This window comes from Erinaceus europaeus, chromosome 3 (genome assembly GCF_950295315.1).
Source record: "Erinaceus europaeus chromosome 3, mEriEur2.1, whole genome shotgun sequence".
In the NCBI taxonomy this organism is placed as follows: domain Eukaryota; kingdom Metazoa; phylum Chordata; class Mammalia; order Eulipotyphla; family Erinaceidae; genus Erinaceus; species Erinaceus europaeus.
The window spans coordinates 4,502,902-4,519,993 of record NC_080164.1 but is presented as its reverse complement, the minus strand read 5'-3'; the positions used below and the strand labels follow the sequence as shown (position 1 = coordinate 4,519,993).

Below are 17,092 nucleotides of genomic sequence, written 5' to 3'. Positions count from 1 at the left end.
CATTCTTATAGAAATGCAAGTAGACAAGAAGAATGGTTCTTTAAAACATGAAGCTGAAGCTGCAAAGTGTGGTGTGTACAACCTAGATTGCTACAAAGACTAGTAAGATCAACACTGCCCCCTTTACAGATGCCGACCTAGAAATGAGCCTTGCTTACTGCAGTAATTACTTTGCCTTTCACGTGTCCTGTCAAAAGCTGCTTTTACTGCTCTCTGTAAGTCTGCTCTCCTACTTCCCTCAGTTCCATGGTCCCTGTGCTGATGTGCATAGTGGCTGCTTCTGAGAGAGGTGTCTGCCAAGAGTAGAATAGCGCTGAAAATGAGGGCCTCCGTGTCAGAGCGTCTCAGGCTCCAGAGGCCCCAGGCTCGGTCCCCCCCCTCCCCTCCAGTGTTATCTTGAGGGCTTGGTGCCTGCACTATGAATCCACTGCTCCTGTGGCCAGAGAAATTGAGCGAGGAGGGGGAAGATAGAGACGAGGAGAGACAGATAGACTCCTGCAGACCTGCTTCACCGCTTGTGAAGCGACCCCCCTGCAGGTGGGGAGCCGGGGGCTCCAACTGGGATCCTTGTGCCACCTGCGCTTACCCCAGTGCACGCCCTCCCTTTTTAAAATTATTTTCAAAATCTTTTTATTTTGTTTATTATTAGATAGAGACAGAAATTGAGAGGGGAGTGGGAAGTAGAAGGAAAGAGACAGAGAGCCACTTGCAGCTCTGCTTTACCGCTCATGTAGCTCTTCCCCTGCAGGTAGGGACTAGAGGCTTGAACCTGGGTCCTTGCACAGTGTAGTATGTGTGCTTAACCAGGTTACGCCACCACCTGGCCCCTCTCCGTCTCTCCCCTCGCTCTCTCTTCCTCTCAGTCTGTCTGCCTTTTTCCATCTCTCTCCTCTATCTTCTACTTCTCTCTTGATTTCTCTGCCTCTGTACAAAATAATGAAAATAAATAGGACATTATAACAAACAAAGTTACCTTTCAAAACCTAGGTATCAGAATCCCAATCTCAGCTCTCCCCTAAACAGGCCTCTGAGTCTGCTGTCTGCCTTTCCTGCACTTTGGTTTTCTTTCTTTCTTTCTTTCTTTCTTTCTTTCTTTCTTTCTTTCTTTCTTTTTAATTTTATTTTATAAAAAGGAAACACTGACAAAAATTATAGGATAAGAGGAGCACAACTCCACACAGTTCCCACCACCAGAACTCCGTATCCCACCCCCTCCCTGATAGCTTTCCCATTCTCTATCCCTCTGGGAGCACGGACCCAGGGTCATTGTGGGTGCAGAAGGTGGAAGGTCTGGCTTCTGTAATTGCTTCCCCGCTGAACATGAGTGTTAGAAGGAGGATCCATACTCCCAGCCTGTCTCTCTCTTTCCCTAGTGGGGCAGGGCTCTGGGGAAGCGGGGCTCCAGGACACATTGGTGGGGTTGTCTGTCCAGGGAAGTCCGGTTGGCATCACAGTAGCACCTGGAACTTGGTGGCTGAAAAAGAGTAAAGACAGAAAGCAGAGCAAATTATTGACTAAATCATGAACCCAAAGGCTGGAAAGGTTCTTATGAAGAGTTGGGGTCTCCGTTTTGTAGGTACTTAGCCAGCACTTTGTTTTCCTCCTGTGGCTAGGTAGTACCTGACCCACAAAGAACAGTGGCCGGAGGGAACACTGACCCTGGGCCGAGCGAGGGCCCCACAGACGCAGAAACAGTCGCAGTCACCCAGGGGACAGGAGGTTCCCAGTGGAGCCTGCAGACGGCACCCTGCTGTCTCTGCAGCGCCGCCCAGAGGCGACTCTGCCCACTTTCTTTTTAAAGTTTTTTAAAAAATATTTATTCCCTTTTGTTGCCCTTTTTTTTTTTTTTTTTTTATTGTTGTAGTTATTATTGTTGTTGATTTTGATGTCTATGTTGTTGGATAGGACAGAGAGAAATGGAGAGAGGAGGGGAAGACAGAGAGGGGGAGAGAAAGACAGACACCTGCAGACCTGCTTCACCGCCTGTGAAGCGACTCCCCTGCATGTGGGGCGCCCGGGGCACAAACCGGGATCCTCAACGCCGGTCCTTGCTCTTTGTGCCACCTGCGCTTAACCCGCTGCGCCACCACCCGACTCCCCCTCTGCCCACTTTCATCTTTGACTGGGGGCCACTGACCTTGCCGCCGTCTTTCTACTTGGCAGGAAGGGGGTGCCGGGGTCTAGAGGTCAGCAGCACTTGGCAGTCCCTGTGCGCCCAGGTCCCCCCACTTCCTCTTGGCCTGCAGACCGCTCTCCCGTGGGCCCTGCTTACTGCTGACCCTGAGATCACTCTGGGGCCATAGTGGTCAACTTTCCTCGAGAATCTCCTGTGAGATACCTCACTCTGATTATTGGTTTCGTGTCCAAAACATAATGAATACTGATCCTAGACATGTTTCTGTGACATTAGGATTAGAGATCAGTGCTCTTTACAAATAAATCCAAGAAGGTGAGGGGGATAGCATAGTGGTATAATACAAGGAGACGCTCATGCCTGAGGCCCTCAAGTCCCAGGTTCAACCCCCCCTTCCATCCCCCAGAGCGGAGCAGGGCTGCGGTAAAATAAACAAACTAATTAACAAATAAATGCATACAAATAACTCCAAGACTCATTCAGATTTGCTTCAGCCTGTATCTGGAAAATTAAATGAGCTCTGGCAGTGAGAGGCCCTTTTCCCCCTTTTATGAAGGACATGGGTTAATCTGTGCTTGGTGTATCCGGCCCAGCCCTGCCTTTCCACTTGATGGCCTTCTGGAGTTCCTGCCACTGTCGTCCTGATGTTTCTTATTCATCGGATGAAAGAGGAGTTTGTGAAGGAACAGCCAGAATCGATAGCCCAGCAAGCCAGCTTTGGGCCGGGCGCAGGCCTGTCTAATTTTTCTGCGTAACCCTCAAACACCGAGGGAGAGGAGGAGTCCACGGAGCCAAAGCTGTGGACGCCGCAAAGCCAGGCCACAGCCTGTTTGACACCTGATGGGAACGAGGATGCTCGTACGTGTGTGCCATTGCAACCGCCACGCTGCCGAGACCCCCCCTTTCAGAGCGCTCCTGAGGAGAGACCTTGAATGTTAGCTGGAGGAGGCTTCTGGCTTTCCCCTCCCCTGTCAGTGGTGCTGGCCTGTGGATGTTCCTAGCTCCACTTGTCCCCTTATCAGACTGCTGTGCTTCCTGCCCATAGAAGACACCTTAAAATTCCCCTGACTTATCTCGATAAAAACTAGTGAAAAGTCAAGAAACCAAAGATGAGGCTGCAGTCTTAGAGCCTTGATCAGTCATTCAGTGTCCCTGCAGGGGAGACCTCGACTCACCCCCACAGGGGTCATTTCTTGGCGAGGAATGACTTGATGGGAGACTCTGCAGAAACAGGCTTAGGGGCGCTGACCTAGAATATATACCCTTAGCTGATTTTTGCTGTCTGCGATATCAATACATATGTGATGTCACCACACCAGGCTGAAGTTTTAGTGAGGTAGAGAGAGAGAGAGAGAGAGAGAGAGGGGCCATAGTTTTGAAACTTCCCCGGTGCTGTAGTAAAAATTCAATGCAGGATATTGAAATAGAAAATATGCAAGTGACAGGTCCCGAGGACACTGGGAAATAAAGTCAGGGAGGAGCTACTCAGAATAAGAGTTGAACACTGGGGAGTCGGGCGGTGGCGCAGCGGGTTAAGCGCAGGTGGCGCAAAGCGCAAGGACCGGCATAAGCATCCTGGTTCGAGCCCCCGGCTCCCCACCTGCAGGGGAGTCGCTTCACAGGCGGTGAAGCAGGTCTGCAGGTGTCTGTCTTTCTCTCCCCCTCTCTGTCTTCCCCTCCTCTCTCCATTTCTCTCTGTCCTATCCAACAACAATGACATCAACAACAATAACTACAACAACAATAAAAAAAACAAGGGCAACAAAAGGGAAAATAAATAAATATAATAAAAAATTTTTAAAAAGAATTGAACACTAGACTCGTTGCTACCTGGATTTCAACAGCTCATGGCGAGAATTCAACAAAACAGAGACTTATTTCATTAATTGGTTTAATATCTTTGTGCACCAGGCTTCACGCGTGCGTGATTTCACTGGTCTCCATAGATTCTCTTTTTCCTTTCGAAAAAACTTGCAATTCAGCTAGAGAGAGAGAGAAAGACGGAGATGAAGAAAACAGAGAGAGGCCAGGCGGGAGCGCGCCTGGTTATGCACTCACACTACAGTGCCGGAGGACCCGTGTTCCAGCCCCTGGTCCCCACCTGAAGCAGGGGGGTGGGGGTGGGGGGGAGCTTCCTGAGTGGTGAAGCAGGTCTGGAGGTCTCTCCCTCTCTCCTCTCTCTTTCTCCCCACTCAGTTTTTCTCTGTCTCTATCCACTAATAAATAAATAAATTAATTAAAAGAAAAAATGAAGAAAGAAAATAGACAGACCCCCCCCACTCCCCTGTGGTGCAGAGGACTGGGCCCTGGGTAGCTTTCTTTGCTGGGGTGGTGGTGGGGGCTCACTCTTGCCCGGGGTACACTTGCCCCCTCAGTTACTGTGCCAGCATGACTCCCCTGTCCTCAACGGCCGCTTTCTGTTATTATTTTTAAATTTCTTTATTGGGGGCTTAATGTTTACTTTTTTTTATGATGATGATGTATTTGTCTGTGTCACATACAGACTATATAGGTAACAGATTCATGTGCGTATAGGCTTCTTTAAATGATGTCATTTTCTCTGGAAGGCTTTTTAATAATCTTTCTTGCAACTTTTTTTTTTTTTAATAGCCCTTCTTACCCTGTATAGTTCCTTGAGGTTCTTTAAATAGAAGTTTTTTTTTTCTTGCCTGTGACTACTGTCAAACTAAATAAATTAGAATGCTTTAGAAATTTACTGCAATTGCATTTCTTGCTGGTAATTTTGGTTTATTTGAAATGAATTTTGTGCTGATATGTTTGACCAAGAACACCCATGTTTTTGTAATAAATAATGCAGGTGGGGCTGGGTGCTGGCACATCTGGTTAGGCGCACACATTACAGTGCACAAGGACCCTGGTTCAAATCTCTGGTCCCTGCCTGCAAAGGGGAAGCTTTGCAGATGGTGAAGCAGTGTTGCAGGTGTCTCTCTGTCTCTCTCCCCGTCACCCCCTTCCCTCTTGATTTCTGGCTATCTGCACCTAATAAAAAATAAATATAATAAAAAAATTAAGAAAGGAATGCATGTTACTGGTGATGTGGCTGAGGACAAGAATTAGAAACTACGTTTCTCCAGCAGGTGTGAGAGACAGAGCACTCAGAGACTCACCATCACTGTTCTCTCTTAGGTTGACTGTGCGTTGTCCCTTATCCGTCTTGGCATGGAGAGAAACATTCCCGGCTTGCTGGTTCTGTGTGATGATTTGGTTACTCTGGAAGCTTTGGTTTACGAAGCCGGGTGTGATTTAACCCTCACCCTGAAAGAGCTCCAGCAGATGAAAGACATAGAGAAGCTACGACTACTGATGGATAGCGTTAAGTATCATTTCCGTCTCCTCTCTTAGCATTCTCTCTGCGTGTTTGGATGTGTGTCTCAGAGCCAAAGAGAAAATGTCCTTGCAAACTGGGAAGCCACAGAGTGCGACATGGGCCGGGTGTGGGTGTGGAGCACTACCCCAGACCTAAGGACTCTGGGGAGGGCGGGGGAGGGGCAGGGCGGAGAGATGGCAGAGGAACAAGTAAGTTGGACGTGAGAGTGTTTTGCAGACACCTGTCATGAGGAGATGAAAAATTATGCCTGTAATTTAATTTGTGTGTGTGTGTGTGTGTGTGTGTGTGTGTGTGTGTGTGTGTGTTCCGGTTAATCTTTTTAGTGTCCTGAGGACAAGTATGTGACAAGTGCCTACCAGTGGATGGTTCCCTTTCTTCATCGTTGCGAGAAGCAGTCTCCTGGCGCGGCGAGTCAGCTACTCAAGGAATATTTGGTAACGTTAGCTAAAGGGGACTTGAAGTTGCCACTGAAGATATTCCAGCATTCCAAACCAGATGTGAGTAGATCAATCTCTCTCTCTCTCTCTCTCTCTCATGGGTACAAATTTTCGCTGCACCCAGACTGGTGTCTGCAAACACCCCACCCCCAAACTAGGCCTGTCATGTGTTCCAGGCCCGGAAAGCCCCTGCTCCCGCTTTCCTGCCCTCTTTCCTTAAACAGAAATGAAAATGGTTGGTATTTTATGATTTAAAAATGTTTCCAACATTGCAGCTAAAATTTTACTTTGAAGTGCATAAAATCATATATTTTGGTTGGTTCACTCGTATTTCTTGACTATGCACTAGAGATTGGTAATACAGAATAACTAACCATTGCTAAGTATCGGACTTTTACTCTAGGCAGACCTTTGAAAGACTAGCCCATTTAGTTTTTATGAACAATGAATATATATATATTTTTTCTAACCCAGGTTGTTACTTGGTTCTGTACCTGCATGGTTCCACTGATCCTGGTGACTGCCTGCCTGCCTGCCTGCCTTTCTCTCTCTCTCTCTCTCTCTTCCTTCCTCTCCTTCTTTCTTCCCTTTCTTTCTTTCTTTCTTTCTTTCTCTCTTTCTCTCTCTCTCTCTCTCTCTCTCTCTCTCTCTCTCTCGATAGTGGGTGAGGGCCGGGTGCTAGAACGCCCAGTACATGCACGCAGGCATCACCATACATTATCCCGTGCTGGAACCTAGGCTCAGGCCCCTAGTCACGCAGATAGCAGAGAAGCTTCAGGGACAGCGCGGCAGTGCTGCAGGTGTCTCTCTTCTCTGTTTCTACTCTCCTGCTTCTCCTCTCCTCTGCCTCTCTCTTGATCTCACCTTCTATCAGAGACAAAGAAAAAGGGACTAGTGATGGAGTCATACAGAGACCGCATCTCTGTCAGTCTGGGTGGGAGATGGGCGAAGGGGAGGGGAGGCCACACGTCAGTCACCACGTCCTGCGAGCGAAGCTTCCTCTGCTGGTGCCCCACGCGGTGATCAGAGGCCTGCCCGGGTCCGGGTCCTCCCGCGTGGCCCAGTGTGCCCTCCACTGGGTTAGCTAGCTCCTGATGCCAGGGGCCTGATTATATCAGCACTAAGGAAACTTATGGTTTAGACTGCTTAGGCCTTCAGCCAGCGGCAGAGTCGCACGGTCAGACCTGGAGCCTGGGTTCAACCCTGGCATCCTGGCCTCATGCCTGCTTTCTTTTCTTCACCCCACTGCTGTTCTCACTAGGGCTTAGTCCCCACACAGTGATTCCACCAATTATTTCTCCTCCTTCACTACCCCTTGCTTTCCCTTTTATTTTGTTTGGATAGAAATGGAGTGAGAGGGGAGTTGGGCGGTAGCGCAGCGGGTTAAGCGCACGTGGCACAAATGGCAAGGGCCCGGCTTAAGGATCCCGGTTCGAGCCCCCGGCTCCCCACCTGCAGGGGAGTCACTTCACAGGCGGTGAAGCAGGTCTGCAGGTGTCTGTCTTTCTCTCCCCCTCTCTGTCTTCCCCTCCTCTCTCCGTTTCTCTCTGTCCTAACAGCAATGACATCAACAACAACAACAATAACTACAACAATAAAACAAGAGCAACAAAAGGGAAAATAAATAACTAAATATTAAAAAATTTAAAAAAAAGAAATGGAAAGAGAGACACCGGAAGCAGTGCTTTGTCTCTGTGTGTGAACTTCCCTCTGCAGTTTGGGGCTGGGTGCTCAGCATGCACAGTCTGCTGGCTCTGTCCCTAATCGCTCTACGCACCATCAACAGAAGGAGAGGCTTCTGTCTCCAGATACTTCATCTGTGTATACATATCTTCAGGACCTTACAAGGAGATCTTAATAAGTTTTGCATTTGGGTCAAGCTGCTATCCTCATAGTTTCCGAGATAGTTCAGATAGTTCCTTGGTGATGACAGTTTAAGTGCAAAATTGTTTTGCAAAGTCAATTACCTGTTGACCTGGCCACAGATCAGTTCTGTTCACTCAAGAGAGAACGGCTCCCTTTCCATCAGAGCGGACTCTAGCCGGAAGGTGGAATCATTTGAGGCACTGAGTAGGGAGTGAGATTCAGAGCGTCTAATTGGGACTCGAGGAGAAGTCATTAAACCCTCTTTCAGTCCGACATTCTGACTGAGTCGACTTCCTTTATCTTTTGTCAGTGCAGTGGGTCCTTTTCTCTGATAGGACAGAGAGAAATTGAGGGTGGGGTGGAGAGGGAGAGACAAAATGAAACAGCTCTAGACCTGCTTTACTGCTTGTGAAGCGTCAAACCTGCAGGTGGGGAGCAGAGGCAGGGCTTGAACCCAGGTACTTGGACATGGTGAGGTGTGTGGTCTCCTGAGTGTGCCCTTGCTCGGCACCCAGAAACTCTTACTTTAAGCCAGTTCTCTTTGCTTGCAGTCCCCATGGGGATGGGGTATGTCTGAAGAAACTTGGACAAGTCGGCTGAAGGAGGACTTGGAAATGTATTTTCTGTCTTCCGTGGTTGCATTTTTGAGATGCATCAGTGCATCAGAATCATGTGTCTTTTAAAGAAATGCTGATTTCTAAGGCACAGTCCTGATGAAGGGACTAAAGTCTTGGGGGGTAGGATCCTGCAGTACACATCTGATGGTGGATCTGTGGTGCTGGTGGAGGCAGTGCCAGGACAGAGAGGGGGAGAGAAAGACAGACACCTGCAGACCCACTTCGCCACCTGTGAAGCGACTCCCCTACAGATGGGGAAATGGGGCTCAAACCGGGATCCTTAAGCTGGTCGTTGCATTTCGTGCCACGTGCGTTTAAGTCACTGCGCTATTGCCCGGCCCCCTAGAAAATTTTTTTTTTTTTTTAAAGATTTTTTACTTATTTGTTAATGAGAAAGATAGGAGGAGAGAGTAAGAACCAGACATCACTGGTGCGTGTGCTGCCGGGGACTGAACTCAGGACCTCATGCTTAAGAGTCTGATGCCCTTTCCACTGCACCACCTCCCAGACCACTAGAAAAAGTGTTTTTAACCCCCCAGTTTTGTAGATAAGAAAATTGGGCACAAGTCTTCTATTATTATATCCCAGGAAGTGCTCTGTGGCTGGCATCTGTGGTCTGCAGTGGGAAATCGTAGGCCCAGCACAGAAAAGCTTCCCAAAGCAGTTGTTTTGTGGAGGGCCACGTTCTGTGATTTGACATTGTGACACTCCTTGGACAGAATGTCAGTGCCACTTAGTTAAGTGACTTGTATAGTGTTTGCTGTAAAATCTTTGAATGTCAAGGAATTCACTATGAATATTTTTGTAATTGACTTACACAAACTGAGCTTAAGGGTTCTGCATGGCATTTTTAATGAATCACCTTTGAAATTCACTGGGCCACTTCCATCTACTTTGTCTTGAATGGTTCATAAATTGGAGAATTTTTTTTTTTTTTTTGAGCAGATGCATAGCTTATGGGGACAAATTATCTCTCTTGACTGATTCAGTAATTAAAGTGTGGCTTCATTTAGAATTATTAAAGAGCCCCAAAGCCCATAAGGGAAAGGAAGATCAAAATTTGCTTCTGCAGCGGATTCATTTCAGTGTTTCACATTCTGTCGTTAATATCCCTGGAACCTGGGGATCTTGTCGGACCTTTTGGGTGAGGGCCTCTTTCCTGGGCACATACCTCTGGCTTACCTGCTCTGTTGTGCGCCAGATGTGGGGGGGCCTAGATGGAATGTTCTGGGGCAGTAGGAGTGAGCGACCGGGTCTTTCCCTGTGTAAGTAGCAAGAGACGTTACCAGAGATCACCGGGGGAGTGTTTCTTGAACAATCCGTTTATTAAACAGCAAAGTAGGGTTTATAAGGGGTTCCATATATGGTTTTGGAGAAGAAGGACAAAGAAACGGGGGACTGGGAAAAGGTCAGAGCATCCTTAGTAAATGTTGAACAAGGGGTTTAGTTGACCAAAGGAACAAAGGGAGTAGGGTTATCGATAACCAGCAGACAGAGAGGAGCCTTAAGAAAGGAGATAGATTGGGAGTCGGGCAGTAGTGCAGCTGGTTAAGCGCAGGTGGCGCTAAGCAAAGGACTGGCGTAAGGATTCCGGTTCAAGCCCCTGGCTCCCCACCTGCAGGGGAGTCACTTCACAAGTGGTGAAACAGGTCTGCAGGTGTCTGTCTTTCTCTCTCCCTCTCTGTCTTCCCCTCTCCCTCTCTGTCTTCCCTTCCTTTCTTCATTTCTCTCTGTCCTATCCAACAACAACAACAATAACAATAAAATAATAATAACAATAAAACAACAGGGCAACAAAAGGAAATAAAGTAAAAAGAAAAACTACTAAAAAAAAAGGAAGGAGATAGATCATGTAGGATTAGAATGATGTAGGATCAGAGAAGATGGACTTCTACTAACTTCTGAGTAAATGAACCGACTGGTTTGAGAACAAGGAAACAGGCTGCATGCAGGGTCCTTTGTGAAGCAGGGAGGCTCACAGAGGAGACATCTCCTGGTGGTCGTTTTCCCTCCATGCTCAGTCTTAAGTAGAGAGAGAGACTAACAGGAAAGGCCGTGCCATCCAGACTCCCGCTTTTTCAATAGGGGGTCCCACACCATGCTCAACCGTATCCTCACCGTTCCCTCCAGAATCTGACCGCAAGCCCATTCACAGCAGACTTCCTCTTTTCTCCAGCTGCAGCAAAAGCTCATCCCTGACCAGGACCAGCTGATGACGGTGGCGCTGGAGTGCGTCTACAGCTGCGACCGGAGCGACCAGCTCTCCCTGTGTTACGACATCCTGGAGTGTCTGCCCCAGAGGGGCTCTGGGTGGGTGCCACGCTGTCCACTGTGCTGTTTGTCTTCTCACTCTCACAGGCCGCTGCCTCAAAGTTCACTAATTTTTTTTTTTTTTTTTTAATATTAAAAAGTGTAAGGGAGAAGGTGAGACGATTTATAAACTTTCTACTTCCACTTCTGCTGCTGTTGTCGTTTCCACACCAGTGTATACAGGATGTCGCCATGGTCTTGTTGACCTAAAGAACAGATGTCCTACTGAAAACCCAAAATGTGGATATTCCCTCCACGACAAAAGTGACATTTCTTTACTTTGTGCTTTTAAGGAAGCTTTTTTTTATACTTGTTAGCTGGGTATATTGTTTTTTTGATAAAGTCATGTGATATTAATAGTTTGTTACAAGATTGTTAGATTACAGGGTATAGTCCCACAGCACAGCCCCCACCGACGTTCTCTGTCCCCACCCCTCACCTCCTAGAGATCGCCACCAGAGCTCTTGTAAAACTTACAGTTTGCTGGCTTCTGTTTTGTTTGGATTTTTTTGTTTGTTTGTTTTTGTTTTTGGCAAGTTCATGTGAGTCAGATCTCAAGATTCCACGTAGAGGTGAAACCAGCTGGTCATTGTCTTTCTTCTCTTGTCTTACTTTGCTAAGCATCACCACCTCCAGTTCCATCCATTTTTGTCTCAAAGGACACAATACCATCTTTTTTGATGGCAGCATAGTATTTCACAGAGTAGATATCCTGTAACTTTTCTAGCCAGTCATCTGATGATGGGCGTCTTGGCTGCTTCCACCTCTTGGCTGTTGTGAACACTGCAGCTGTGATCATAGGGGTGCATGTGCCCCTTCTAATTAGTGTATTGTTTCTTTTTAAAAAAGAATTTTATCCATTTATTTATTGTCTCCAGGGTTATTGCTGCGGCTGGGTGCAAGCACTACGAATCCACTGCTCCTGGAGGCTATTTTTACCATTTTGTTGCCCTTGTTGTTATTATTATTTTTTCATTGCTGTTGTTGGATAAGACAGAGAAATGGAGAGAGGAGGGGAAGACAGAGAGGGGCAGAGAAAGAGAGACACCTGCAGGCCTGCTTCACTGTCTGTGAAGTGATCCCCACCCCCCACAGGTGGGGAGCCGGGGCCTTGAACCCCGATTCTGACTCAGGTCCTTGCACTTTGCACCACGTGTGCTTAACCCACTGTGCTATCGCCTGACTCCCCTAGTGTATTGTTCCTAAGAACTGTTTGTTCTTAGTCCTTGGTTATAGCAGTATTTTAAATATTAGTGTTTGAATGTGTGTTGTTTTCGCCGGGCTATGTCGTTTTCGCCGGGCTGGCTTCACGGGTGGGTAACAGACGACCCGGGACTCATGGCTGGGTTGTATGCAGTATCTCTTTATTCATGCAGGACGCAGCACAATCTATACCAAGCTAAGCTAAACTAAAGGTACTGTAAAACTCACAATGCTGTCTTTATATATACTTGCCAAGTAGGGTGGAAACAGGATGTGATATAGAGAGGGTGGAGAGAAAAGTGACTGGTGACAATCAGAGTGTGACAAGGAGAGGATCAGGGTGTGACAAGGAGAGGGGGTGGAGCAAAAACATATCATGAAACAGTGGGGATTGAACCAATGCCCTGGAGGGAGGGTGGTGCTTGTTAACAGTGGTTATGTAAATAGAATGAAGTGGTTATGTAAATAGAAGGCAGTGTTAAGCAGGGGGGATTTAAACCAAATGAAACAGAAGGGGTTTTTAAAAGCAGAATTAGAAGATACCAACAAATGTGTATACTGTTATGTATTTATTTACCTATATTTATAGAGAGATAATTGCTATAAAACAGTGCGCAAGTTTCAGGCACACCGTGCGATCACCTGACACTCACGCGATGCCAATGATTCCCAGCCACAGTAACTTAACATCGTCTCCTCCTGCAATTCTGAGCTGTTTCTACAGCCCCAGGTTTGCTTTTCTTTTTCTTTTTCTTCTTTTTTTAAAAACCTTTTCCCAGGATTTTAATTTTTTTATTTTTTTATGGCTGCGTACTGTTTGCTTGTATATACAACCTGGTGGTGACCATCTAGTGTTTGCTTGTCTCACCTAGTGTGAGCACTACGCCGGTGAACTCGGTGGGGCAGGTCTTTTCTTCGTCTTGTCCTTATATAGTTTTTTAACGTGATCTGACAGTGCTGCAGGAGAGTAGGAGACAGTGAGGGTGTGGCTCCCCGCCGCTCCCGCCACCAACGTTTTGGGCCTCCTTCCCGTCCTCGGTAATTTCTCGCCTAAGTTCCCCCACGGCCTTACAGATGTGTTGCATACTTTTCTCTTCTTTAGTTCACAGGTTCATTGGCGTGGTACTTTTATTTCCTTTAGATATAAACCCAGAAACGGAGTTTCTAGGTCACATATGGTAGTTCTATTTTTTACGTTGTTGAACGAATAGAAATCACTTTAGCTGATCTTAAGTTGCTGGAATAAAAATTTATGTTTCTTTCAGATTCACTGGTTGTTCATCAAATTTATATTCTTTTTTTTTTTTTTTTGGGAAGTCAGGCAATAGTCTTTCAATCACTCTGTAAATTAAACAGTCATTTAATCATTCTCAAAATTTACTGTGTATTAGATCAGGAAAATAGATCGGCTGGTAATCTTGCCTGCCTCTTGTAGTGTATCACGCTGAGCTGCTACTGATTGATTTTGTGATTGGAGAGGTTATTGATTTCCTTGATGGATGTCTGCTCTTCCTCCTTACCTCCTTTGGTCATTTCTTCCAGTGGGGTCAAAAACATTGTTTTCAGGATTGTGATTGTGATAATACTCTTGCACAGAATTAGTGATGATTATATTTTCTTTTAAACTTTTAGTTATTGCCACTTGGACAATATTCTTGTTATTTTTTTTTCCATCTGTCTTCTGACAGAAATGCAAACTTTGGTGATATCGAGAGTCAAAAAGCTATGATTTTTCATGTTCTATTGTTTGCATCTCTTTAATCCATGACTCTTGCTTGTTAATCATTAATTTATATGAGAGATGCATACATATAGATTAACTGAATAGAAGAGATGAAACTTACGACAGATGGCTACTGTCTTTTCCTTGAGTTGTGTGTCCGGGAAGTTTGTACTTATTCAGTAGGGTGGCCTGCCATGTTTTAATGTTGACTGTTTTGAAGGAGGGTAATCTTGGGTAATGTAGATTATGCTACAGAAATGTCGGTGTTTTGTTGATTTTGAGCCCTCCACCTGTGTCCCTTTACAGGTTCCGCCTACTAACCGCTAGCAATTTGCTTTGTAGTGAGGAAGCTACGTGGATTCCCATGCAGACCGTGGTAGGGTTGAGTCCTTTGACCTTAGCGATCCAGGGTCAGGGACTGTGTGTGTGGGGAGAGCTAAGTTGTGGAGCGGACCCAGCACCTTGCCCGCCGCCCCCCAGATGGTGAGCTACTCCCCAAGTCAGCGAAGAGCAGAGGGTGGAGCAAGTCCCTCTGGGAGCAGAGCCTGAGAGGGCCACCGCTTATCATGAGGCCCCAAGGCTGCTAACGGGTATGGGCTAGCAGAGGTCGTCACCCCGTGGCCAGAGTACCTTCCCTGGGGCACAAGAGGTACAGAGGTCTCTCCTGAAGCCCTGGTTCAGGGAGTTCATGCGGCGGCTTGCAACTCCTCGCATTCCCCGGGTAGAAGACTTGAACCTCTCTGTCAGTCACCTAGACAGAACCATAGACTTCAGCTGACGCGTACGATCAGAGAGCCAGTGTATCAGGCTTTGCTTTCCAATAAGACCAAAGGAGCTTCTGCTTGTCAGCCATGAAGACATAGGCCGGGGTCAGCAGAACGAGGGTGACATTAGCAGAATGTCTCGATGTGGATTCAGAGTTACGGAGTTGGTGAATTTGCGGAGAGTGCTAACCCTAACCCTAATGTATCTGTATATCTGACAGCCGTTCTGAGTTAAGATCAACAGTTACTGATACTGCGGCTTTTTGTTGTTGTTGTAAACGCAGAACACAGCTTTATACTCTCCTGTTTTCCATTCATTTCTTAATGATTAAATCCCACCATTTGAATTTTTAAAATTGCTTTGTAATTATAAATTAACTTAAGCTTTTGATGTGTTTTCTGTAGTTCTCTTTGTTTGCCATGGTAATTTTGTCAATATTCTCTCCGTGATTAGTAGTATATTTTTAGTCCTTAAATGGCTGTTATCTGTTGAATTGTAAAGTTTATATATTTTTGCACAGGACATGAGCAGTCATTAATTTAATCTGATTGCATTTTCAGCCCTCTTACCTGGGCAACATACTCCATCCGGCAGAAAGTGTCCAGCTGTTTACACAGGTCCACATAGGAAGCACACTACATCTTTGTCAGGAATAGCTAGTGCTTATTAGAAAATGGTGACTCATTTTATCAATTTTTTATTACTACCTTTATTTATTTCCTAGATAGAGACAGCTAGAAATAAAGAGACAAAGAGATACCTGCAGCCCTGCTTCACCGCTCGCAAAGTTTTCCCCCTGCAGGTGGAGGTGGGGGCTCGAACCTAGGTCCCTGTGCATTGTAACATGTGCATTCAACCAGGTGCGCCACCACCCAGCCCTGGAAATGGTAATTTAAAAAGTGTTGTTCCCGAATGAGTAACCAGTCAAGGTTAGGTCTGACATAGCTTTTGAAGGACTTATGTGGCATATGTCCAAATTTATCATTACAGTCCAAATGTAAAACTTGTTTTAGAAAGATAAGCAAATCGCACGATTGACTAAATGGGTCTGGTAACTAATCAAAGAGGCTTTTTGTTTTGTATTTAAGGTAGGCTATTTTTAATTTTATTTTTATTAGTGATTTAATATTGATTTACAAAATTATGGGGCAGCAAGGATCTAATTCCAGACCATTGTCACCACCAGAGTTCTGTGTCCCCATTCCCTCCACTGGGAACTGCAGTGGTTCACAGAGTCACAGATAGGGGTTAACTGTTACTGCTCTGTCTGTCTGTCTGTCTGTCTGTCTCTTTGCCCACTTTGTCTGTGGTCCTGCCTGCTCTTCCTTTCTAAGTCACTCCTACACTGATTGTACTTCCCATGTCCTCTCTTTTCCCCTCCTCTCTCTCCAGATCCTGATGGAGTTGGAATTCAAAGTCCTCTGGTCATCTTTCCCTAACACTTCTCCCCTCTGGGAATATGGACCTGAACTCTTTTTGGGGAGCAGAAGGTGGGAGGTCTGGCTTCTGTAACTGCTTGTCCACTGGACATGGGTGTTGGCAGGTGGATCCACACCCCCAGCCTGTCTCTGTCCCTAGTGGGGCAGGGTTCTGGGGAGGGGAGGTTACAGGACACGTGGGTGAGGTCGTCTGCCCAGGGAAGTCAGGATAGTGTCATGGTTTGTCAGCCTCTGCAACTTGGTGACTAAAAAGCAGGACAAATTGTTTAATAATCAGGAACCAGAAAGTAGGAATAGAGCTGATGGGGTTAGGGATCTTGAGTTGAAAAGAAGCTAGAAAATCTATTTTAGGTATGTTCTGGCCTATTTTAGGTATGGCCTAAAATCTATTTTAGGTATGGCCTCTGGCTTTTAAGTAATTTTTTTCCTGAGCCTGACAGCTAACATGTAGGTACACAAAGAGTAATTGCTGGGTCAGGGAAGAGAGGAGCTCCCAAACCTGAAGAAAGTATATAAATACAGTTAATTGTTTACTCCATCCATCTGACACAACCCAGCATGCAACTGAGACAGCGATTTTTATTTCATGCTTATGTGACTCCAGCTCAACATTTTACTGAAACTCAGCAGGCTTTGTGGTTTGAGAGCACCTGGGAGTGTCAGTATAGATTCAGGGTAATTCTTTTCTTTTTTTTTTTTTAATTTATTTGTTCCCTTTTGTTGCCCTTGTTGTATTGTTGTAGTTATGATTGTTGTTACTGATGTCATCATTGGATAGGACAGAGAGAAATGGAGAGAGGAGGGGAAGACAGACAGAGAGGGGGGAGAGAAAGACAGACACCTGCAGACCTGCTTCACCGCCTGGGAAGCGACTCCCCTGCAGGTGGGGAGCCGGGGGCTCGCACCGGGATCCTTAAGCTGGTCTTTGTTGCCCTTTGTGCCACGTGCACTTAACCCGCTGTGCTACCACCCGACTCCCTGATGCAGGGTAATTCTTTTTTGTCACCGTAAAGGCTTTCTTGCTCCTAAGTGTCTTTTTTTAAAAAAAAAAAAAAGATAAAAAGAAGGATAGAGGCAAAACAAAACAAGCACACAGCAAACCAAGCTTCCTCCAGTGTGTTAGGAGCTGGGCTGGAGCCGGGGGGGGGGGGGGGGGGGGGGCGGCCCTGCTGGCACTCTCTCCTTCCTCTTGTTGGGCTGCTTCCGTCAGTTCCTGGACTCCATATGCCCACAGCCACGCCAGCGGTGC

At 46.4% G+C, this 17,092-nt stretch overlaps 1 protein-coding gene across 1 annotated transcript in view; it reads left to right on the top strand.

Annotated features, from left to right (window-relative positions):
* NBAS (NBAS subunit of NRZ tethering complex) overlaps positions 1-17,092 on the top strand; it is a 269,976-nt gene that overhangs the window by 128,361 nt on the left and 124,523 nt on the right. Inside the window, exons 25-27 of the mRNA XM_060188412.1 lie at positions 5,282-5,467; positions 5,807-5,980; positions 10,580-10,713. Of these exons, the coding sequence (XP_060044395.1) occupies positions 5,282-5,467; positions 5,807-5,980; positions 10,580-10,713 (494 nt within the window). The remainder of the gene's footprint in view (positions 1-5,281; positions 5,468-5,806; positions 5,981-10,579; positions 10,714-17,092) is intronic.